General features: G+C 35.6%; 1 protein-coding gene across 5 annotated transcripts in view; it reads right to left on the bottom strand.

Moving 5' to 3' along the window:
• The window catches only part of OPA1 (OPA1 mitochondrial dynamin like GTPase), a 53,313-nt gene that overhangs the window by 13,945 nt on the left and 14,370 nt on the right, over positions 1–24,998 (bottom strand). For all 5 annotated transcript variants that reach the window (XM_080410593.1, XM_080410596.1, XM_080410595.1 and 2 more), the window contains 22 exons: positions 21,582–21,635; positions 20,451–20,555; positions 19,396–19,482; positions 18,378–18,491; positions 17,972–18,052; positions 17,492–17,566; positions 17,112–17,183; positions 16,868–16,967; positions 16,235–16,365; positions 15,633–15,705; positions 15,473–15,545; positions 14,604–14,719; positions 13,945–14,009; positions 13,279–13,355; positions 10,703–10,868; positions 10,026–10,178; positions 9,300–9,408; positions 8,583–8,662; positions 7,315–7,455; positions 5,944–6,060; positions 4,547–4,640; positions 3,113–3,223 (listed from right to left, as the gene is read on the bottom strand). In XM_080410593.1, coding sequence (XP_080266719.1) covers positions 3,113–3,223; positions 4,547–4,640; positions 5,944–6,060; positions 7,315–7,455; positions 8,583–8,662; positions 9,300–9,408; positions 10,026–10,178; positions 10,703–10,868; positions 13,279–13,355; positions 13,945–14,009; positions 14,604–14,719; positions 15,473–15,545; positions 15,633–15,705; positions 16,235–16,365; positions 16,868–16,967; positions 17,112–17,183; positions 17,492–17,566; positions 17,972–18,052; positions 18,378–18,491; positions 19,396–19,482; positions 20,451–20,555; positions 21,582–21,635 — 2,194 coding nt within the window. The remainder of the gene's footprint in view (positions 1–3,112; positions 3,224–4,546; positions 4,641–5,943; positions 6,061–7,314; positions 7,456–8,582; positions 8,663–9,299; positions 9,409–10,025; positions 10,179–10,702; positions 10,869–13,278; positions 13,356–13,944; positions 14,010–14,603; positions 14,720–15,472; positions 15,546–15,632; positions 15,706–16,234; positions 16,366–16,867; positions 16,968–17,111; positions 17,184–17,491; positions 17,567–17,971; positions 18,053–18,377; positions 18,492–19,395; positions 19,483–20,450; positions 20,556–21,581; positions 21,636–24,998) is intronic.

The following is a 24,998-nucleotide window of genomic DNA, read 5'->3' as shown; positions in this document are numbered from 1 at the left end:
ACATAAAAGATGCCTTTGCAACATTCATAGTTCAGCTATTTAAAAGGAATCGAGAAGAAATAAGTGAAGATAAAGCATGTTTATTTCTTAAGGGTCTGTGAAATTGCATCTCTAGTGAAGTCAATGGCAAAGCTCCTGCTGACTGCCTGAAGCTGGGATTCACCTAAAGAATTCAGTGTACATGTGCACCACCTAGCCTGTTTTAAATGCTACTGCAACACGAATATATGCAGTTTAGGTTTAGGATAAGACACTGGAAGATCCTATTTCCTTTCCAAAAAGATTAAAGCAGTCTGTTTATAACAGGTTTTTAGTAAAAAAAGCTTACTAAATTAATACTTTCCATGCAGCTGCTAATGTGAAATGTGTAACTGAGAAAAAATGACCATCCCTTGCAATCTTAATAAATTATATGTCATAAAACCAAAAAACAGAGTGGAAAACAAAAGGGACAAGGCTAGGCAAGTACATCTTCCTCCAAGAGGAAAAACCCTAACCTCCAAGAAATCAATGCCCACTGCCTAAGTTATGCACAAAAAGCAACAAAAAAGCAACAAAAAAGCAACAAAAAAGCAACAAAAAAGCAACAAAAAAGCAACAAAAAAGCAACAAAAAAGCAACAAAAAAGCAACAAAAAAGCAACAAAAAAGCAACAAAAAAGCAACAAAAAAGCAACAAAAAAGCAACAAAAAAGCAACAAAAAAGCAACAAAAAAGCAACAAAAAAGCAACAAAAAAGCAACAAAAAAGCAACAAAAAAGCAACAAAAAAGCAACAAAAAAGCAACAAAAAAGCAACAAAAAAGCAACAAAAAAGCAACAAAAAAGCAACAAAAAAGCAACAAAAAAGCAACAAAAAAGCAACAAAAAAGCAACAAAAAAGCAACAAAAAAGCAACAAAAAAGATGCTCAGCACCAGCTCTGCTGCATGCACAACCTCCCCACTCCTTTTACAAAGGCCATTCATTGCCATCTTGTGTTGTAAAGTTGTACAGCAAATCAATTACTGTACAAAGTTCACACTATCGAGGAAGTTTGTTTTGGCCCTTTATATAAAAAAAGGGCAAGTCCAGCAGAGTCGAATTCTGGAAACAATTAGGTAGTTCTAGAAAGCGCTTTCTTCTAGTGGCAGCTCAACATTAAAAAAAACCCCTGCCACGCTAAAAATTAGTCTACAGAAAGTTAAGAGTTATCCACATGCTGTCAATTTTGCACAGAACTAGAGTATCTCTGCTGAAATTACTATTCTATCATTTGCATTAAAAATAACAACGGCACAAAAGATCTTATTTATCTTGAAATCACATTCTTTCACCTATGTTTAAATTTTTTCCCCAACACCAAAACATGGTGATTTTTATTTATCTTTAAATATTCCAAGTTTCACTCTATAGCAGTATTTGCTCAGGAAAAACATTAACATCCAGCATCAAAGCAAGAAAGCAAGAAACACTGCTCACCTACTAGTGAGAGAATTTCCCGTGTCCCACTATTCAGGCTACCACTAGTTTTACCTCAACACACATACACAGAGAAAGAAAGGAAAAAGCCATGTTTTGTAAAACACATTCCACCCCCTCTACAAGAATGGTTACATGAAGGTTCATACAAGGTTTCAAAAGCAACACAGGTTCATAATTTTCTCCAAAAAATCCTATGATAAAATTCATAGTCACACAAGCTCTTTCAGAGACCAGTCAAAAAACCCAGATAATTTGCCCTAGATCCACTAAAACTCCTACTCACAATTCAAAAATATCAGCAACACTTTCTAAAGGACAACAAGTACCATAACTGATTGGGATTTTAACAACAATACTTCCAATAATTAGATAACACTTCCAACGTAACCAATCTGGCACCATAAAAAATAAATCCCTAGATTTGGAGTTTATTGTAAATAAAAAAAATGTTTTATATGACATTTTGGATATAAAAAATGAAATACATAATTCATACTCGGGAAATTAACAGCAATTGAAGGCTTCTCTGTCCTACTGAACCCTGGATATCAAAACATTGCTAAGAAAAGCAGAAACACTGACCACAATATTAATTTATTCTGAATATATAAAGTCATATTTTAAGAAAAAAACAGTTTCTACATCAAGCACAAGAAAAAAGGTCACCTGTGATGTACATATATAAATATCTGCACGTTGACATGAACTTTAATCACAAACTTTCATCTTTCCCCTTTTGTACAACATTTCCCCATCCCCTCCTACCATTCCAGGTGTACAGCTGAGGTTTAAGTGGAAGTCTCACAGAACAATAGCAGAATGTTGCCAACCGCCCCGCCCCGCCCCCCCCCCCCCCCCAATATATGTGCAAGAGCAAGCCCCACCAGCTAAAAGTCAGTCTAAACCTTACTGGATGCGCAGGTAGGCAACTAGAGTATTACCTCAGCCTGGATTGCACCCTTAAAAATTTTCACTGTTTAAAATCTTACTATATTAACCACAAAACTCCTTAACAGGTTCTGAGCAACTCAGAGCATTAAACTACTGTAATCCTTCTGGAAGGTTAGATCTGCTAAATTTTCTTCCTTGTTAAATCTCTTAATATAATGGTCATTTCAGCTTAATAAGCACAACATATCAGATCTTCATGTCTGACAGGTTCTGTTTTTGTATGCATGGTCAGCAAGTCACAGGCATTTCCAGCTAATCTGTACCAAAAGGCAGTATTAACAGTGGAAAGGCTGTGTAATTCACCCAATTATTAAAAAAAAAAGATGGATCAAAACCTCTACACACTCAAGACTGAGTCACCCAGAGACAGGTCTCTGAGGTGTGGATTAACCGTGTTGTACCAGAAAAACAAGAACTTCCCTTTACACTGTTTTAACTTCATTTGTCAATATACTGATGCAATGTATTTGTATCAGTGAATTTGGATCTACTGTAAATTATGTTGTTTTGTCACAGTATACTACCCTTGTCAGCCTTCGAACCAGTAAGATGTGAGCGTATTTATGAAAAATTCCATTTGTGATATTAATTAAATGCTAGCACTTTAAAAACCGATATCACATTAAATGTTCTCAAGGACAGTGGTCAGAATTTGCTTCATTCCAAGCTAGTTCCATAACAATACAGAGCAGGTACTTACTGAGGTCCTCTGCAAGCTGGACCCTCTTGCCAGTTAGGAGCTTCACCTTTTTTTCATTGTCCTCAGCAAAATCTTCAAGTACTTCCTTTACATTCTTCTCCAAGCGCCTTACTGTAAAAGAGAGACCCAAAACAACAAGTCAACAACAACAACAAAAAAAAAAAAAAAAAAAAAAAAAGCAAGCAAGTGGTAAAACTTCTGCACCTGTAATGACCTTAAGGACAAAATTTTAGTAAAGTTTGTGGCAGACAGTTTATGTTACCAGACTAACTAATCTGTTCGGAGAAAGGCAAATAAACATGCAAGCCCCTTGTTTGGGCCATTAAGACAAGAAATTCTTTGATAAAGATGGTTAAATTTCAAAGCTATTTTCCCTCTCAATTAAATTATTGAACAACTTTTTATAGGAGGAGATAAAATATTTGTAGACTTCTTTGCTGTCTATTAAATTCAGCAGTTTCTTCTTTGCGACTAAGCATCCAATAAATCTTTTATTGTAAGCATCCTTGCTGCCTCCTTCTTAACAGTTAAAACTATTAACATCACCCTCAGCAAAGCCAAGTCAATCAAAGGTGGAAAATGGAAAAAAGTTAATGATGACAGTAGAGTGTGGTATTGAAGGACTGATGACACACAGAAGGGTGTCGCTGTATATACAAGGCTAAGAGGAATCAAAAGCTCTTTAAAGCAGTACTATGTCCATCTCCACCCTCACATCCTTGCCCTTCATACTTAGAGGGATTACCTCCTAATGAAATTTCCCAATTTTCAGCCCAGCAGTTGTCAATGAGGTAGGTGGTTTGAAGAGGCAGGACCTAGCTTTCTACATTTAGGGGCAATTTCTTCTCCAAGGAGGGTAACTTGCATCACATGACAAGGTTCAAAACTATTACTTGCACCTTCTACAAGAAGCAGGTTGAAAACTATTTTAGAGATCGAAGTTTTTCATTAGTAGCTGTACCATGGTACCAGCCGATTACTAAATAATCCTTTATAAGGAAGCTGCTTTTGTATAGGCTTTTCTAGGCATTACATTGCACATTTTGCATGGCTTTAAAAAAAAATCCATTAGAATTGATTTTTAATATCAAACTTTTTTAAATTAAAACCTACAGCCAGACTGAACTGAGAAAAAAAGAATACAGTCACTATTTATTGAAATTCTTTCTGCTTGGAAAAAGGTACTGACAATTGGCATCATGCAAGATGAAATATTTTAAACTGCAGACTGTTAATTAACTGACATTTTATTTACACTTTATTTAATGTAAATAGTATGTAAAATTCTATTTGCTCTGCATCTTTTAATTACCTAACCAGGACACAAAATTCAAGCAGCCATGCTAAGCATGAAAGGAATACACAGCAGAGGAATATTAGAAAACTCCAAAATAAATTTTTGTTTCTAACACCTCAATTCATTATGAGCCTTACCTTCAGTGTTAGTAAGCTGCTGCCTCAGTGTATTTGCTGTAATTGCCAGCATTCGCTGTATTCGCCAGAAGAGGACAATATCATTACATTCAAGCTGAAACAAGGCAAGTTGTAGTGTCAGACCTCTGATATCCGATGAGCATCCTACATCCACAAGAATCTCGACACTTTTAGTAGCAACAGTAAACTCATGTATACATATCCTGACCTTGCACAAAAGTCCCACAGAATAGGTGCAGTAAGTAACAAGGAAGCACACCAAAACTACTTCTCAAGAATCATGTCAGCCTTATTTAATACACTGCATCACCCTTACATCTCCTCTTTTCAACAGGAAGAGCAGTATCAAGAGGTATCGCGGAAAAACAATTTGCACACAGTATACACAGGCTGGTAGGTATAACTTAATGCTCACTGACACCATACTTGTTCATAGCAAACACATAGAAAGACCACAACTGAACTCCGTGTTGAGACAAATGCTTCTGAAGACATTATTGGGCCAAGGTTCTATTTGTTACCAACAGAAGAGACAGTTTCTACACCTGCAAGGAAAGCAGGAGGGAGCACTGACTTCACATTAGGACACCTTAAAAAGACAGTAACAGAAATCGGAGCTTAAGTGTCACAGAGAGAGAGCTCTCACCTTTATGATCTCATTCTCTCTTATCTCTTATAGGCAAAGGTATTTCCACAGTAGTAAAGATTTCTAGCTTCACTGGGAACATTGTTTCTCATTAAAAAGAAAACTCCACAGAAAGTGAGGAGCTGTACCTTTCCAGTAATTTCTTTTTGATTTAAAATATAACAGTAAGAAAACTGTATATTCTTTTCTTTGTGCAATTCCATGCATACTGTCATTTGTTGCACAAGCTTGGGTTTACAAAACTGGAAAGTCATCAAATGGTTTGGATTGGAAGGGACGTTAAAGACTATTTAAAAGATCTGTTTGTAAGCTCCATATTTTTTTATTTTCTTCTGTTGGTCATATGTGATTCCAAGCATTAACTCTAATCACATATTACACTTATCCTATAAAAACTCCTTACTTAATATTTTCTGGGGTTTTCATATCAGTGAGGTAAATAAATATCAATGAGAAACCGGGAGAAACTGATACCAACAAGGTATCAACAGTTGTACAATACTGCTTTTAACAGTGTATTTTCAATACATTTAGATCATGGCTGATACCTTGCGGTCACTTTATCTAATTACCACCAGATGACATTTTATCAATTACAACCCTTACGTAAAACATATCGAAGATCACCAGGTACCTCAAGGTAAAGGACATAAAAGATTAGGCTAGTTTAAAGCATTTGTAGAATTTTCTTCTTCAACTGAGATGGAAATACTAGGGCAAAACACCAGGATATATCTGTTCTTCAATTTACCTCCGAGTCTACAAAATGCCTCTGATAATAATAGAAGCCTCTTCGACACAGATTGCAGTGGTTCAAAGCAGTCTTCAGGAAATATCTTCTATAAATTTGGTGCCATGTGTCTTTAATCTAGGAAAACAGTACTTAAATTTGACTAAATACATACAATCACTATTGGGCATAATTTAATGATCACATTTAATTTTAAAATAACTCCAAATTCCACTATCACTGTCACGTAACATACATTTAAATATTTTTCAGCAATTTGTCTACAACTGGGATATGATTAATGTGTTAGTTACATTTGGCAAACATTACAAATGACTGTCAATTTAAAAATATTCCATGCTTGTAATGTAACTGAACGCTTTAAAATATTGCCTGCAACCAGAAATATTTAAATTATATACTACAGAACAGAACAAACTGTTCTGCCCTTGGCATGATGCAATCTTCATGTTAACACTACGAAAATATTTTTGAGTGGTACCCATTATTTTATCAATTAAAACAGATTAAAGCCTAGAGAAACATTAAATGAGTCATGTAAAAAACATTTGTAACTTTTCTTGATTAGGCTTATTAATATTCCAGTTTTTCAAAATTAAGTCAGTCTCCTCATGTAGAGGGTGTGGACCACTACTCTGATCTTTACAAAAAAGGTAAGGTAAGTGCTGTATAGGAAATGGCAGCAGGTATTTAAATAACACTGCTACCTTGAGTAAGTACATGCATTAATGTTGAAAAGGTAGCCAAAGGTACTACAGAAAATAATTCAATATTTAAGGAAAATCCACATCTATTAATTTTTGATTTCTCATTTATTTAAAATCTTACATTTAGCTAGATAAAAGGTCTAATTATGATTAAAAGCCTTACACTGAAGTGAGATAAATAATTTTCCAGAACATTTTAAACATACAACACAGTCCCTTAGGACCTTTTTTCAATTATTTTTACAAAATTTCTCTCTCTTCAACATACCTATGAACTTCAAAACTGCGCATACAATCACACCAAAATACACTTAGGAATTCACAATATGATTTTATTGTATCTTGCTCACAGAGACCTCAAGTCCACTATATAACCATCTGAACCAGAGTTTTAAACTAGCCTTGTCATAACCCAGGCGAGAAAATCTGCTCAGCAGATTCTGATTTCAGGCTAAACTGACAAGATTCCAAAGTGTTGTACTGCATTTGTCTGACAGCCAACAGAAGTGTGTGAATTGCGTGCAAGAGTCATTTAGTAATTCATTTGGAAACATCTGGACTACAAATTTAGTATTTTGATGGAGTCTTTTGTATACCATCTAGAAAGCACATTCAAATGTTCACAGGGGGCTTCCATATGTTTTGTTACAATTCAGCATCTTACCAGACATGGGTCCACTGTTATTCCTCTTGCTTCAAGATTCTTTCTAACAGTCGTCACTTCATCATTTGCTAGATAAGCTGCATGTTCTTCATTGCATTTGATTAATTTCTCAAGTTCATTTTTTGTTTCATTACGAATATTCTAGAATAAGAGTGATGATTTAGAATTAATTATCACAGACTCAGAGATCATCAGCACCTCCTCAATAGTCTACCTGTTTAAATAGAAAATACCTTTGACACAACTATTAAAGTGATTCAAAAGGGTATTTGTGCAAATATCTAAAATACAGTATTTTTAAATGGATAATTCACTGCCAGTTTTTCACATTAAGCACAGAAATGCAGAAGAGGAAGAGAAGGGTGGAGGAAAAAAAATAATCAAATTGTAGCTGTTAAGACTCCCTTTCCCCCCATGAACATCTGCTAGGAGAGTTCGCATTCACATATCACCTGTAACACTGATAAGAATTGTAATTTTTGCCTAATAGCTAGCAAGAACACTCCATGGATTCATAACTTTTAAGTTGCTGTTCATTGAATTCAAGTAAGATAGGTTTAAGTCACTGCCTTTCTCCCATACCTGGCTGTATACAGTTGACTGTAAAACTCCTTCCTCTGAAACAATTACTTTCTACTGTATTCTTTTAAACTCTACTTACTTCTTTAAAGTATGATTCAGTTTGAGAAATATCTAGAAAAAGTAACATAAAAAGCCCATCTTCTCCGGGCACTGAACGGAAGGTGCTATTTAAATTCAAAAGAAATTTCCAAAAGCTTTGAGCAAACAAAAAGAGAGGTTATGATGAAAACAGTAAATCAGGAGATACAACTGTGGCTAGAATGCTACTGATAATGGTATCACGTACTAACGAAATCCAAATGGACCATGACAGTAGACTGCACGTGACTTCTGCTTAAGAGGCAGGCTTATGAAGTATAGAAGAGAATAGCCCAGTTTCCACCCTGTTTTTATCAATTTCTTTCTGCTGGAAGAACTTTAATACTCAGGTCAATGGCATAATAGTAAAGACATAATTCAGCTGAAGAATGGAAAACAGTTTACAAACCACTGTATCTGCAATATGAAAAACATATATGGAATTCTCTGTGGCGTAATAACTGAAACAATGAAGATTAAAAGTAAAGAGTTTAGTATTGCTAAATAGTGTGAAGAGGGTTGGTATTTTTGAAAATTTCCTCAGTAATAACCAAAGTTTTCTAAAGGTAGTGAACTACAAATTATTTATATTTTTCCTCCCCTTTTACCTGTTCTTTGGTGCGGCCTATCCAGTATAACCATCTTTTTTTCCAGTCTGGACCCACCATATCTTCAATAACAGATTCAGCTAAAAAAAGAAACATGATATTAAGTATCACTCCAAACATAACCAGCCAAACTTATAGTTCTAAAATTAGGTAAAGGATCAAGAATGGAAGAAAGGACATTTTACATCTAAAGGACTCAGTATAGCCTATCTTATGTTAAGTCAGATGTCTTTTACTTACAGCAACAGTTCATGTCTTTCACTAAAATTTAAAAATGACAGCCAATCAGTAGATACTTCAAGGAAGTATATAAAAAAAGAGAATGTAACACGCCCCCACTGAAATAGCCCTCCAGGTTCCATGTGTTTAAAAAAAAATAAAAATCTTACTTTGTTGCAACTTGCATCAAAATTAATTATGCTTAATAACAATAAATGGGCTAACTACATTCCCTGAATTTATCCTATTCTTCTACGTGTGTTTGTACCAATTTTTGACTACAGATCTCTATTACTTTTCAGCTGCCTCACTGCAAGAGCACTAGCTTTTGAAGCTGTATTTTGTTAAACATTTCTATCAGTATCGATACCATTCGAAATTGTCACCACTATCTCAGTTGTGCTGATACAAAAACCCGCACTGCAGTGAAGTGAACTAAAACTGGAAAGTGGCCCAGATTAAATAGCACACAAGAGTGGAATACATCACACAACTCACTGTCTTTGAGACGACTTTGGAGCGTCTCTTCCATAAAATGAATAGCTGCATCCCACTGCTGTTTATCAGATATTGACCGATCTTCTAAGGCATTGTGCTGGATCACTCGCTGAAATACAGAACATCATTTTAGCACACAATAAATCATTTATTCAGTATTTAGTGAAAAAAGATTTCTGGCATTCTCTTCATTTTTTGACGTATATAAAACCAGCAAGTATTGAGCGCATGGGATTTATTCAAGAAGCACCTTTTCAAATCACTATGAAAAATACTTCCTTGCGCCTTTGACTCTCTTCTATAGCCTAGCATAAATAATGTAAAAAATACAGCAAACAATATGAAATTCCTCCAGATTACAGAATCAAAGGTGGTAATGAAATGCCATTATTTTATATGGCTATACTTAACAGAACAGATAAGCTGATATTAAACAATTCTCACAAGGCTGTCCTTGGGCAGCCAGTAGACTGTGGAGGACTTTTTCTTGAATCTACCTTACCAATTTTATGAGATGTTATTTAAGGCAATAATTAACAAAACATAATAATAAAATGAATTGAGAAACACTGAATTAAAACATTATATAGAAAAGGAGAGATGGACACATCTCCTTATCATTTTATGATTACATTAACAGAATGCAAAAATACTGAATATGCAACTTTAGTAAAAAGATTTCAACAGCACTTAGTCAACAATCCAAAAAAACCCACTACATTATACCAGGCTATCCTCCGCTCTCTCATTCCATTTATGTCGTTTAATACTTTCTTCTTTGACAGCTTGTTTCAGTTTATCAAAGATATCGTCGTGCTCCTTTCCCTTTTGTTCTGTCATGAAACGGGAAAATTCTTCTTGCAAAGTCTCCCATGCCACCTAGAAAGTTAGCAAATAATGCTTACTGAAATGGACCAATATACCATGCACCAGCTGGTAAAGGCACAGTTATGACAATTCTTGCAAGTATGAAAATTTGCATACTTTCTGAAAACAACGTACAAGCCTAAGAGTAAGACATTGACTTTTCCTTTCCTGCCTCATCCATTACTAATAAAGCCAGCACTAAACTTTGCTATGTTGTAGCAAGTGGAATTCTGTTAAACTTGCATAGAGCTATTAAATATAAACATACCTAGGCTGAGGGGTTTGTTTAACCTTTTAAAAGAAGGGTGGTTTTGGTCTTTAATAGGAAAAATTCACCAGAAGAGCAAAATCAATGTTCCTGCTATATATGCTTATCAACATCAAGATCTTGCCAGCCTTTTCTGACACGTAATTGGGTTAGAAGAATGGCAGTCAGCCCTTCAGATCATCACCTTGCTTCTCTGGAGCTATGCTTTCATTTCAACAGGCTTTGCACAGATGTTTTATTTTATTTTATTAAATAATTGAATTCTCACCTCTACTGCTTTATTAGGCAGTTGCTTGTCAGTCCACTGCTTCAGTTTGATGTCCACAGTGGTGTTAAATGTCCCTGAGTTCATAGTCTGTGCTGCTGGAAGGTATATATTTTCAATCACATGAGTAGATACCCTCTCCCATAAAGTTTTCTGAAGAATCTCCTCCCTAAAATAGAAGTTGTAACACTTATGATAGCTTCCAACACAGAATCATCTAACAGGTACGCATTCAATTTGTTAGAAACAGAGAAAGTAAGACTACAGAACACAGGAAATACTCCTGAACGTCAGGACACAACTTCAACCAAAATCTGCTTGGAACTAAGGACACAAGTACACCTTTTCAAGTTGGCCCCTACATCTCTTAGGGTTGCCACTGCACTGCACAACAGTTCCTTGCAGCCTTTAATTAAACCAATATAACCATGCAGAGCTGTATGTGCATATGCACAGCAGGTGGGGAAATGGCAGAAGGGCAGACTGTAAAGCATTGAAATGATTTCACTGAAGTCCACACTCCCAAAAAAGCAAGTGGGTTTTGTTTCTGTAGTATTCTGATTTGTGTGTTGGAACATGCTGTAGTTTTTCCATCTGGGTTGTTCAGTCAATTTTTCCCAGATTTGATAAATAATGAAGCAAGTTGAGAAGTCCAACCTTTTACCAAAATGTATATTAACATTAATCAATGGACACAACCTAAATTTAACCTTTTAAAATGACAATAAACTTACTCAGGAAACTTTGCAGCTGCAGTGAGACAACTCAGCTGAGCCAGTGTAACATGCAGCCAGTACCCACAGAGGCAGTCATGCTGCTTCTGCTCCTGCCAGAGTCTCCAGTACGGGTTTGTGGGTTTCTTGCACATTAATTTTTTGCCAGCTCAGCATGCCAAATGAGCTTACCAACAGGTCATACGAATGCCAGATTTGGTAGAATGGTGAGAGCTAAAGAGCCGAAGAATAAAACCTGCCTTTTTCTGGTGGTACAAGACTATCAGATTCACATAAGCCCTTTTCTTCCAAATGGGCTGAAGTTCAGGACACAAGCCTCACCCTGATAATGCCTCCCCAGTCTAACTGGGCCATCTGTGGACAAAGACTGAATAACTTCTCATAAATGTCACTCCTCCCTCCAACAATGGCATAATTGAAATTTCTCTTTTGTGTTTAAAGCATCCTCTTTGAGATTTAAAGATTCTGAAGCTGTCCTTTTGACATACCAGTATAAATGGGGATCAAAGCTGCTAGTTTTTCCACTAGTTTAAACAGATCTTTGGTATATCTAGGGTAATAAAAGTATTTATATAAAATATAAAAGGAACTTAAGCATTTCAATGTTAAAAGAATTCACTATAAATTAAAATTAATATTGACAGCAGTAAAAAATATTTTTAACAAAGCTTTTTAAGGAAAACAGGATGCTTTCAATAGTGCTCAAACAAAGATCAATTATTGATCATTCTTGGTCACCCTTAAAAGAACTGGGTATGTGGCAAATTTATTTCACTTACAGGGTGTGCTGGAAACTGTCTGTTATCGATTTTACCACCTACAAATGCATTGTAGAAGGGCAGTCCTCCAGTTAAGAACAAATGCAATCTCATTCCTTCTTTACTGATATGTCAATAAAAATACACTTTTGCTTTGCTTCATCCAATCAAACTTAATTATAAGGAATGGAAATTTTAACAGGATAAAACATGTGGAATCATCAAATGCACTGCTGTTTTTAGGCTGCATATAATGGTTAACAGAAGAAGTTTTTTTCATGACTTAGTTTCCAGTTTTACTTTATAGCTCATTTAGTGTTATAAAAAAGAATCACCACTACATTTTAACTTTCAAAAGAAACACAAAGAAACATTCATGTTACGCTCCCAGCCAACCCACAACAGAAAAGTAAGCAGACTAGACAAGGACCAGGGTACTTCAGGATCTATTACACAACAAACAGAAGCAAATACCAAAATGGTAAATCTGCAAGACATTTTGACTAGAACTTAACTTCAGGCTAATACACTGCCTACAACTCTTTACACTGAACACACCCACGTGCCCAGAATTATTCTAATGTCTTAAGAGCCAGACATTTTATCTTGATTTTCAATCGATGACCAAACAACAGTTCAATTCAGGTCACTGAAGACCAAGGCATTAAAGAATTTTTTTGTGTTTCTCTAGTTATGGTACAGGCTGTCAAAGTAATCCTTTACACTGGCTGTTCTCCTCTCAGCCTGCAACTTCGTGACTTTACTATGCAGTGATACTACACCATTAAAATACTTAGGCTAAGCTCTCTCTCTCTCATCTATGTCTGCCTTACAAACAGAACAAAACACAAACTGATACCATAAAATTTTTATTGAGGGATTATACAAGTATTTGCTGATTCAGAATTATAAACAAACAGATTACTTCCACAGGGACAAAGGACATAATAATACATTGTCCTAAGAAAAACAGTTCCTTATTTATATTTGAGAATTTTGTTTACTAAAATTCTTCATATTTTAAAGGGAAGCTTCTGTGAGAGTTAAGAAAAAAACAAAAAACAAAAGAGAAATATAATTACCGTACCAGTGCTTTGGTGTGACCTGAGTCAAACTTATGACTTCATCAAGAATCTCATTCTTTGCTTTTTCAAACAGTTCATTCTATGTAAAAGGAAAAATTTGAAATAATAAAATTTTAAATACAGTTTGATCATGTTTCCATACAAAAAAGAAAATAAACAAAACCCAAAACCTTTTTCTTATGGCCTTTAAGCCTCAAATGATACATTGTCTGGAACATGACCACAAGGTATGTGCTTGTCAGAAACTACCCTGGTTTACCATACATCTTCCCACCCGCCTCTTGCATGCCTCTGGCCAGGAATGGCATTTGAAAATTTAGGATCTCTATAAAAGAATGAGGGAATGGGATCAAAATCGTTTTGTTACTCGGTCTGAAAGATCAGGGAAGGTAACTTCTCTTTGCCAGTTCAGTCACGATCACACAGAAACACTGACCTATTCCTGTGGGCAAGTTACATCAGTTAGCTGTATACTAGAAGAGTGAAGGGCTTGTTAAGCATTGAAGTATCATAATTTTTAAGCACACTATTTCATAAAACAGAGTTCAGTATTTCCTTCCCCTAGAATAATTTACATGGTCCTCACAGTTTAAAATGTCAGTACCAAATTTTAATCCATAATCTTCAATGCTTTGTAGCACGCAAATTAAAGCAGTAGTGCAATTTACCCTGTCAAGCTCTCGCAACCGGGGGTAATTGTTCTTCCATTCAGTCTCAAGATTGAAACGTGTGGCTGCAAGCAACAGAAACAAGGCCTTAGTATTTCTGAATTTCCTATATGCACTTCATGATCATCTTAGAAGTTTAGAAGCTCCTAAAATTGCCCCAAATCTTGCTTATGACAAACTCTTCAAAAAATTCAGGTGCCTCTGCAAATGAGCAGAGTTTTTTTTCTGTCTAGCTCAAATATTCTGTCTGCTAAATGCAGGATTCATGCATCGAAAAAACATACTGGAAAGAGAACCTTTCAACTTCCAGCTCTGTACAAGTCAGTCCTGGCCTGGCTGATCAGATGGTATCTTCATATAGGAAGCCATTGTAAACATCTGAATCAAGTGGAAGAACTGTGTTTTGCCCACAAAACACAGAATTTTTCTTCTTATTTACTCCTTTGGCTTTTAGAGCAAGCGAGTCCTTCCTATCGCAAATTATTTTTTATGTGTTTTTTGTCAAGAATTAACTGGGCAATTACCAATTCATGAGAAATTATGCTCATAAAAACCATAACTGCCCAAGCATGCTGGCAAAACAGTATTATACATATGTGGAAGAACTAACTGTTTAACAGTAAGTTAACCTTTCACTTGGTTTTTGAGAAGATGTTTACCTTTAAAAGCATCTGCTTGCTGCTCCACAGATTCTCTCACCATTTTCCAAAAGCAATCTGACACAGCAAGACTTAAGTTCTTTGTTGTTACCTGGTGTGCCTTCAGCATACATGTCCTGTAAAGAAAGACAGCTAGAGGAAATTCCTCTATTCATTCCCATGCTTTCTGGCCCCCATTATCTCCTCACAAGAATAAAGCTTTGCTTTTTATAGCAGAGAATAAAACGTCAATGTGCACCTATCCCAAATTCCAGTCACTTCCCCCCAGAATATTCAATGCAGATAATCACGAAAGGGGAAAAAAAATCTCAAACCCAATCACTCCCCCAAAATATTTTTTTATTCTAGAGGTTGCAGTGCAGGTACTGCAGTCCCAAAGACCATGCATCTTACTTTCCTGAGAAATACAAGCCTATGAAATCAAAACTTTGCTCAATGCGCTTGCAGAATGCACAAGCTAACCCTCTGAATACATTATTGTCACACCAAGATGACCAATGTTTACAGGCATTACAACTCACACTTGGGCTGGATTCACTCCTCCAGTTGTACCAAGTGCCTAGACATAGCCTGGGAACTCGGTTCTTCTCAAGCCAATGAAGAGACACAGAAACCTCTGAAGAGAGGCTCAGAGCTGTAGTGGAACCAACTGCTGCCTGAAGATGCCTGTGTCTCTCCAATGACTTCCAGCACACATTAGGAAACCAGGCTAACTTAACTTGGTCACCTCAAGAATATAATATAAGGAGATTAAATCTCAAATACTGTTTCCACACTGCAAACCTTTTTTTAAAATTCAACAAGAAAAACTGATGCCAACATTTACCAACACAGGCTCGTTTTAGTAAAAGGAATAAATAGCAACATACTTTAGCAGCTTTGAATTTTGAAAAAATTCCTCTTCATATTCTTTAATAGATTCAATGCTTTCACTGCTGTTTCCTGGAGAAAGAAAGGAATGCTGCAACAGTTCCATTCAGTTCCCTCTGCTATCAAGGAGAAAATAAGCAGAGCCATAGCTCTCTTTACCTTTTCCAGTAACAACTGCAAAATAACCCAAAGCCTTCATTGGGAAGAGTTTGCCTTCAATTATTTGCTGGATCTATGAAAATGAAGGATTAAAAATAATACAGTTAACTTTGCACAGAGACATTCTTTCCTTCAGTGCAGTTTTAAAGCCACATCTGGTTGTACCTATGCACAGACTACTGTAAAAAGCAGTTTGTCATAGGACTATGCGTTCTACTGATATTTAAAAGAAAAAAGATATAAAGGCATAAGCCAAATAAGGCATAACATAGCAAAACACAAAACAGTATGAAAAAGCCTCTTGCAGAATATCCTAAAGCCTTCTCAGGAAATGGAACTTGGTCAGGTCACCTGCATGAAAGAAACCAGTATCACAGCAAGTTGTAGCCGGGCTGTGACTGAAGTCATGTAGCTGATCACTGAAAGCAAAGCCTGAGATTAAAATAACAATTACATGAAAAAAATCATACTGAATACAGAAATAAGCACTAAGAAACCCCATCTAGAACCGGCAGGAGGTCCAATGTTTCTGACAGCTTCTCAAGTATTTTTCCATGTGTGACTTCAGACATCATTATATGAGAAAAATAGTTTCAACCTACCCTGCTTGGGCTAGCCACGTTTTTCTCAGCAAGATCCACTTTAGTCAACACAAAAATTGTCCTTTTTCCTTGGGGATCCATTTGGCTGACTAAGTCTGTGACAATACTGCGCTCTGCATCCACTGATCCATCTAAACCAAACAAAACCGAAGTTATATTTTAGGGACTATGTAATCTACATGCAGTACTGAAGATACAATATGCATCAAATAAGTTTCATGTTACAACTTAAAAAACAGTACAGCTAAACTTATATTCAGTTTTTGTGTACACACAGTCCCAGTATCACAAAAAAGAAATTGATTTGCTGTAGTTGTCTAAGTTCTGAACGAGTATGAGCTTACTCAGAATATTAAGCTCTATTATTGTCTGTGCCTCCAAAAACAGAAGAAATCCTTGAATTTTATTATCACCATTTTTTTAGTGATAAAAAAATTCTATCAAAAAGTTGCTTTTTTCCACAGATACCAAAGGTGTCTTAACTTATAAATAGGCATTCCACAGCATGTGCTTTTGTACACTATACAAATTACCACAAATGGAAGAAAAAGTACAATCAGGAGAGTCCCTAGAGTAATGCAAGGATCACAAGTAAAAAAAAAATCCAATTGTAACCATCTAGATTTTTCTTACCTTGAATACAAAGGATGATGGCATTAGGATTCTGCATGTAGGCCTTGCTGATGCTAAAGATAGTTTCCTTTGTATCTGGAGCCATACCTGATGTCACAGTCTTTAATATGTATACGGAGATATTTATTTAAAGGAAAAAAAGAAAACATGTAAAAAACAAAAAACCAACAGCTAATGTTCTCACCCATAATACTACTTTACTACATGTCTTGAAAGATCTTTTATTTTTTTATTGCATACTTACACTAATTACTCCAGGTAAATCAACCAACACCATTCTCTGCAAACCAGGACCTTTCACACTTAAGGAGATTGTCTGTGAAGTAAAATTGAAATTAAAGTATTAGACATACAAAGTAGGTGTGTGTAACTACAAGCACCCATATATAAAATTATATAAACACATACTGACACACACACATGCTTTAAACAAGCAACGGCCTGTACTTTTAAATAGGAAGTTCAATTTTACATGCACATAATTGTGACATAACACTGATTTTAATAGTCCAAATACACTTTGTAGAGTGCAAAATGTTAGATTCACCAGTCTCCTATTTAAAAACTACTTACAACAGATAAACATGTACAGATATTTGCCACTAAATATTTGACAGGTCTTACCTCAGTGCTAACAGTGCACCCTTCCTTCACACTGTTTCTCATTCTGATTTCTATCTCATTTCTCAAAGCTGCAAGCTGTTTTCAGAAAAGCAAAATATCAAATATAAATCTCCTTATAATCATGACAGAAGAAAAATCACCAACGTAAGCAAAACAGTTTACGTACGGATTAAGATCTCTGCTTATAAATACTATCTCAAATGTATGTTGAACAACCAGTCTGGTAAATGGGGTGCTAAATGACAGATTACCTGCAGACCCCTTCAAATTCCAATAAATGTCTTGGTACAAGAGCTCCTCCTACATTTTATCCACTTCAGCACTGGCCACAAACCACATTAAAAGATATTTTAATAACTAGTATAATGCCTTGCTGCACTAAACATATTTCACTCTAATTAAACACAGGCTAACAGCTCACAAAGACACAAAATTTTTCAGAGAATTAATAAAGGTCACATTATCTGCCAGTCTACTTACATCCTCTTCCTTGGTCAGATCAAACTCCCGAGAGCTGTCTTTGAATAAAGCTACATGGTGGGGACCTTCACTGAGGGTTACCTAAATGGTAAAAGCCTTATATAGGTAAGTATGGTAAATCTAAAACAAGAGAAACACGAGAAGTACATAGCATATGTACACTTTCCACTACAGACATACAACTATATGTAATGCTTACTTTAGCACAGCACTACTTACAGTAAGAACTGCTACTACTCTGATAGTATATATGAGTCATATATAGGCCTGCAGAAGTTTTGTCATTGACTGCAACAACTTGCTTAGAGGCCATTTTATAAACAAATGTTCACGTATACCTCAATGAATGGCATAAACCGAGGGAGGACAATACGGCAAATGCAGATTCAGAGATTATGTTTCTTACCTTAACAGGGGAACGTGTCATCATCTCCCCAGACCCTCGAGGGAATATGCGGGCTTGGGCGATCATTTCTAGCACGCTGGTTTTTCCCGCACTTTGATCTCCAACCACCACGACCTTAAATGAAAGTTTAAACAGCCACTGGCTTTCAGCAGGACATTTTGGAAGCTTAAACAAAAACTGACTAAGAAGATGTTAATCTATAGCAGCACTGGTTATTATTACGTTTGACAATAAGTGCATTGGCTTAAATATGGAATCCTTGAATAAACAATAACTTCTAGTTATGCAAAAAAATTGACTTGTGCTTAAGACAGCACAGTCCACAAAGCACCCTATGTGCCTCACCTGCCAGGCCACCTAATGAAGGGGGAGGAAGGGCTTGCTGTTCTCGTGGCACGCAGTTCTCTCCTTATACAAAATCCTTTCAGCAGGCGAAACACTGAAGACTGCTCATGTGGTAGATGCTGCTTCTGCCTGGAGAAGGCTGACTTCTGATGTAGTTGCCATCATTTACCCCATCTTACTGGCTTCTGTAGGAAGCCAGTAGCACTACAGGTGGTTGTCAGGACGCATTGCTGGCTCTCCCCTACGCCAGCAGTCAGGCCAGCAAAACCCCTTCTCTCCCTCCAACAGCAGCACTACTGCGGGGAGTTAGCCAGGGCACTGCACCTTCTCAGCTCCACTGCCACACATGAGGAAACAACAGTCATGCTACAATGCTGAGAAGGCTGGGGTGCCCTGACTGAAAATATTTAAAATGAAAAGCTGAGCACAGCGGTAGTATCTGTATCTAGTCAGGGTTTTATCTATGAGCCAAGACAGGCTTAAGATAGTTACATTGGTTATTCTCAAAATACTCTTGCATTTAAAATGTAGAACGTATCTTAAGCAAAATCCCTGGAGTTGCAAGCAAATAGCCTAGTACTACCTCTGGACTATTCTGGAATACAACTAAATGTTCTCTTCAATTGCAAGACTGATGTTTCAGTAAAAAACCTTGAATATTTTATTTACTTACTCGAGGCAGGTGATCTTGAGTGTTATAGCTGGCATCATAATCAGACAGGATGTCGAGTACTTCAGAATACATATCAATCAAGGATTTCTACCAAAAAAAAAGAAAGTAGAGAGAAAAGCCAGCTAATTAACAGAATGATGACTGGGTTTCAGACTATTTCATCTGTATAAATGTTTATTCTCTTCTGATGGTTTGAAAACTAAACTGTCTCTACTGCAGCACAGATGTCTGTTTTATGAAGTTCAACACCAAGTCACCCCTTGCCTCCTGTGTATGAAAACACTACAGCTGCAGATGCATCTTGCTGAAGGAGCAAAACGAGAGCTTTTACATACAGCAAGAGAACAACAGCGCTCAGACTTCAGTTTCCAAGTTAAGAAGCTGAATTAAATTTCTTCCATTAAACATCTAGACTTACACTTCCAGCTTGATGAACAGTAAGCATTAACAATGGTATAGAACTATCAACCTCATTCTATACAAGTAAGAATTTATTTTCCAGTTCCCAGAGGAGAGAGGGTGATCCATATTGGTCAGCAAGTGATGCAGAAAGGCAGAAAACATCAGTTTACAAAACACTCAGGATGCTGGAGGACAAAAGCAAAAGCATGCTTAATTCAGTCTCCCTGGATTTATACAGAGCCACCGTTAAAACATGTTTCCCGACCCCATGTAACTATATTCCTACCAAACTCAGCAAGGCCCATGACAGAGCACAAAGGTATCAGACTGTGCGTAAGAAGAATTGGAAGCATATTTATTAGCAAAAACAGTGAAGCTACATTAAAAAAAAATATTCACATTTCCCACTTACTTAGGCAAGCTGTTTAGTTAGACTTGGTAACCCTTTTGTGCTCTTCAACTGAAGCCGTTTCCAAAAGTCAAATAGTTAAAAAAAAGAATGTATAAAAGCCTTAACATAGCAAAAAATTAGCATAGATACCTTATAACAAATGTTAAAAATTCATATATGAATTAACAAAAATGATTTAGAAGAGCATTATGGAAACCATAGTATAATTATATTTTTATGCTGATTTGTAACACATAAGTACCTTTAACTTCCTCTGATGGATCCCCTTGTCATCTCTTTGCAGTACCAATTTTCTTAATTCTTTGTTCTCTTTCTCTAATCGCTCAAGCATTCTTTGGTATTTGAGCTACAAAACAGTGGTACAAATATACCTTTGTAATGACAGCAATAGTACCTGTACACAACCTACCCATAGCTGTAATTATTTTTTGATTTTTTTTAAAGGTCATCACTCTGAACAGCACCATCCACTTCAGCTTCTTAAAGGGATTAAATGTTCTCTTAAAACCAAAGAGAGGGCAGAGAAAAAGCTTTTAATCTGCCCATAGTAATTTTCATACCAAATAGTCCAATCATAGAAACAGTTTTAATTGAAAGAACTGCTTACTGCTTCACAAAACAGATTTGTATATAAACCATGCACTGTTAATAAAAGTCCAGCATTGTAACTGCAATTATTTTTCTTGATGGAAGAAAACAAAAAAGACACTTTGGTTCTCCTAAATGCCACTGTACTATATCTGAATGCCTCACCCTACATATCCCATATGATGTCTATTTTTTGTCTTGGACCTCTGATGTTTGGTTAGCAAATGCACTTAAGAGCTTCTTTACTAGAAATTATGTTTCCTAGACTAAGGGATTACAAACGTAACTCCTTAATGAGTAAATTGATCTCCTTTCTGCAACAAATGAGTCATTTAAACATACAAGATTATCACAGAAATATCTAGCAGCATTGATATCGTAAAAGGGAACTGTAGAATGTTAGGGGAAAGGTTAGCATGCGTTAACAAATTAAATATTGGAACGTCATCATTGTATTTACATAATACTCTTGGGCTAACTTTACATTTCAGGGATATATCACATAGATGGCAAAGAAAGTATTTTGGGAAAGCACAAATACATATTTGCCCTATGCTTACACTCCCTTCTTGGATTCTGTCAGTCACTGTCGGAGAAAGAACAGACTAGACTGACCTTTGGTCTATGCCAACAGAGTCAACTCTGCATTGATAAACTCAAAGATTGAAAAAAGCACTGCACTTTTACCAAATGTCTGGTATTTCAGGTGTGCTTTCTGTCTAGTAAATCAGAGTCTGCTGCACATAATTCTCTACTTAAGACATCAATAACTCATAAAAGTTACCTGAGTGCGTAAAAGTTCTTCTTGAAGTTGATCAATCTTTTCTTTGTCAGAAACCTACAGAGAAAAATAGTCATGGCTACCAAGGTATTCTTTAGTTTCTCCACTACAAGTAACCAAATTACAAACTGAAAGGTTCATTCCACATTAAGAAAATTGATTTTACATGCACTTTAAAGCAGGTAAAATCTTCAATTAAGCATCTGAGATTTAATGCTGATGGAAAGTTCCACCTGCAACAGGAGGTTCACATTAATAAAAACAGCCTGAATTCCAGTGCATGCAAATGCAAAAATTAACCCTTCAAGACTTAATATTAGGGAAGTGAGCTTAGGGAAAAGCAAACTCAGTTTTCTGGCCACTGCCCTAAATGTAATTTTAGTGGTCAAACTTTCAGGATCTTGTATGTTCATTTCCTGAATTAGCATGATCTTAATGAGATATAATCACTAAAACACCTGATTGCTACAGCAACTACTTTCAGGTGAATATTCACTATTTCTGAATCTCCAAGGGCATTCTTATTTTTTCCCCCCAGAATTATAATCCTAAGCATGCATGAATGCACAACTTCATTGTAGTGAGTCAGAACAGTCTTGAAGGGTTATTTTAAAATTATTTAAATTACATAAAAACTGGAAGAATTAGGATATAATACAAAACATTCTGATGTTCAAGGCGTAAACGTAATAAGATCAGGCAATTAGAACCATTCTTAGCCAAATATTCTTAAAAGCGGTTCATCAAGGTGTAATAAACAGTTGTTCAAAGCAATCTGCTTTTAATAACACAAAAACAAAAGCATAAATGGTGCAATACAGATTCATATGATGTAAATATTAACAAACAACATAACACCTAATGGTTGATTAAACTGAGAAAAAATATAATCTAAACAATTACTGAAAGAATGGTATAGGTAAAAGCTTCAATAACAAAGCTCATGTAACATACAACTCAAGTTAGCTTCATATCAGAAAGCATGTTCTCTAACATGCAGAGGACAGCTGTCGTTTAGAAACAAATCGATTTAGTTACTATAATTTCACATCATTGTTAACAGATTAAACAAGAAAAAAGTCTGCAGTTATTCATAGTGATTGATATTATTTAGGTATTAAACCTGTAATATACAGGATTGTGCCTGCACTTTATAGAACGCAATCCAAGCTGACATTTCTATTTATATCAAATTATTTTCTTATTCATAAACAGCAAAAGAGGAAGTGCCGTAAATTGAATTCCTTTTGTTTCTGTTAATTAGTTCAGTAATAGCAGAAGTGCATCAGAAACAGGACTAGTTCAGCACACAGACAACTTGACACATGCAGCCACAGGGTAGTATATGTAAACAAGCATTTACATATACATACACTTTAAACACCTCAGAGATATAAGGGGAAAATAAAAATAGAAGGGCAAAGAGAATGGTGTTGGGAGAGTCAGAAGCAGCAAGAAAATAAAGAAAAGAAAAGGAAAACAGTTTCCATGTGCTGCAGATTTTCAAAGCGGTTAACATTTTCCTGCGCTCTGCTCTTAAGCAAGCTGTTTCTGAAAGTACTTCTGGGGCCTTGATGCATCTTTGGAGTACATACTTACAGACAGATTATCTCTAACCACATAAGCACTGTCTTTTATGTACAGTATATTTATGTTAAACACAGTAAACAAAAATATTGAACACATCTACATGTTGCAAATTCTGAAATGAATTATCTAGTACTAGGTGATTGATTCTAACAAGGACAATTGGGCAAGTTCTGTCAAGAATAGCGGACAGCTCTAGAATGATGTATATACATCAGCATTTAGTTCAGGTGTGCTTTGAATGTTAGTACATACAGTATTTTGAACATGTAATTCATAATATTGCTAAAATTTAAGTTGCCAATAAAAGCTAAAACTGTCATAAAACTGTCACATTCTGTACATTCTCTAATCAGATTATAAATAATTCTACACTGACCATCTACAAAAGAACTACAATGATTTCTACTAATAGAAATGAAAATATCAAGGCCCAGACAAAATACACATAAAAAGCAGCCATGCACAGTGCAGCTATACAAGAATAATCTATTATACTGCTAAATATTTATCAAAAGGCTGACAAAAAAAAAAAAAATCAATAGGCAACAATCACATTTTTGTTTTAATACACCCTCCTGATTGTGAAATGGTTCTTAGAACAATTTACAACAGAAATAGATTTAATATAGAGTAATTAAATTAAAACCAAACATGTGCAAGTAAATTGGGCAACAGAACTTCCAAGAATGGAAACAACAATGTTCTCTAGCAGACAAGCAAGCAAATCAACTCAGTTAAATAAACAAGGTTAAGTTTATGCCCTGTCAAAAGGGCATGCAATGACTTATTTCAACGACAGTAACAATTTCTTTTTCCAAAGGAGAATCTGGGTCAATGATTGGAATCTTTAAGTTATATTCTCATATCAAGATATTAAAGAAAATAGTTTACCATCTCTTTCAATTCATTTCAAGCAAAAAGATTAGTGTGACACACAAGATATTCCTTGTCATTAGGCATGTATGCCAAACAGCACCTTGAATGCTAAATTAAAACTTTTTATGTGCAAGGGCAGTTGGACTTTCAACACTCAGGAAAAAAAAAAAAAAAAGAGTATCTGCCTTGAAGGGCAGGAGAACATTTACAAAGATCACCCTTACAGCTATTTCACAGCTTGGAAACTGTAGAATTAGTTGCAAGAAAAGTACCAACATGGTAGAATTTCAATCAGAAACAAATGTAACATCAAGATTTTTTTCTCTCTGATTGCATTTATTATGCTGATACATTTTTATATATCAATTTTTTTATTGCCTTTCCAGCAATTTTTATATCTTCATCCTATGAACTTCAAGCTACTATTCTACACCTCAGCTCTCTCAATTAACTGTACACAACGTGACAAAGGCTGCAGGAGTTACCATTATTAAAAAAAAACACATAACTGAACAACTAGAGAATATTTAGATCGCTGAAGACCTCTTTACTCTGCTAGTAAAATACACACTTGAAAGGGAATGAACATGAGGGCATTTGTAGGTTGAGATAAAATAATCTCAAATAATTGCATTTCCATTCTATTTTGCTTAGTTTCATAACTGAGAACAGAATACATTAGTGTTATTTTAAATCCAGACAGAAATTCACTAAAATTTGAAAAATTAAATATGAGGAAAAATAGCTTTTCACCATCCTTTTTCTTCTTAATTAAAGGAAGATTAACAGTTTGGAGTGGCCAGGGGTTGTAACTTTAAAATGTAAAAAATAATATGGCAAGAAAGTAAAATATTTGAGTTTAAAATGCTACTATAATTTCAGAGAACAGTGATTTCCTCTGTTGACAGACTAAAAAGCATGACAATTGCATCTATGCAACAATAAGTTTTGTGT

Source organism: Falco punctatus, assembly GCF_963210335.1.
Source record: "Falco punctatus genome assembly, chromosome: 13".
NCBI classification, from domain to species: Eukaryota; Metazoa; Chordata; class Aves; order Falconiformes; family Falconidae; genus Falco; species Falco punctatus.
Note: the sequence above shows the minus strand (reverse complement) of the source record. Positions and strands in the feature narration are given on the sequence as shown.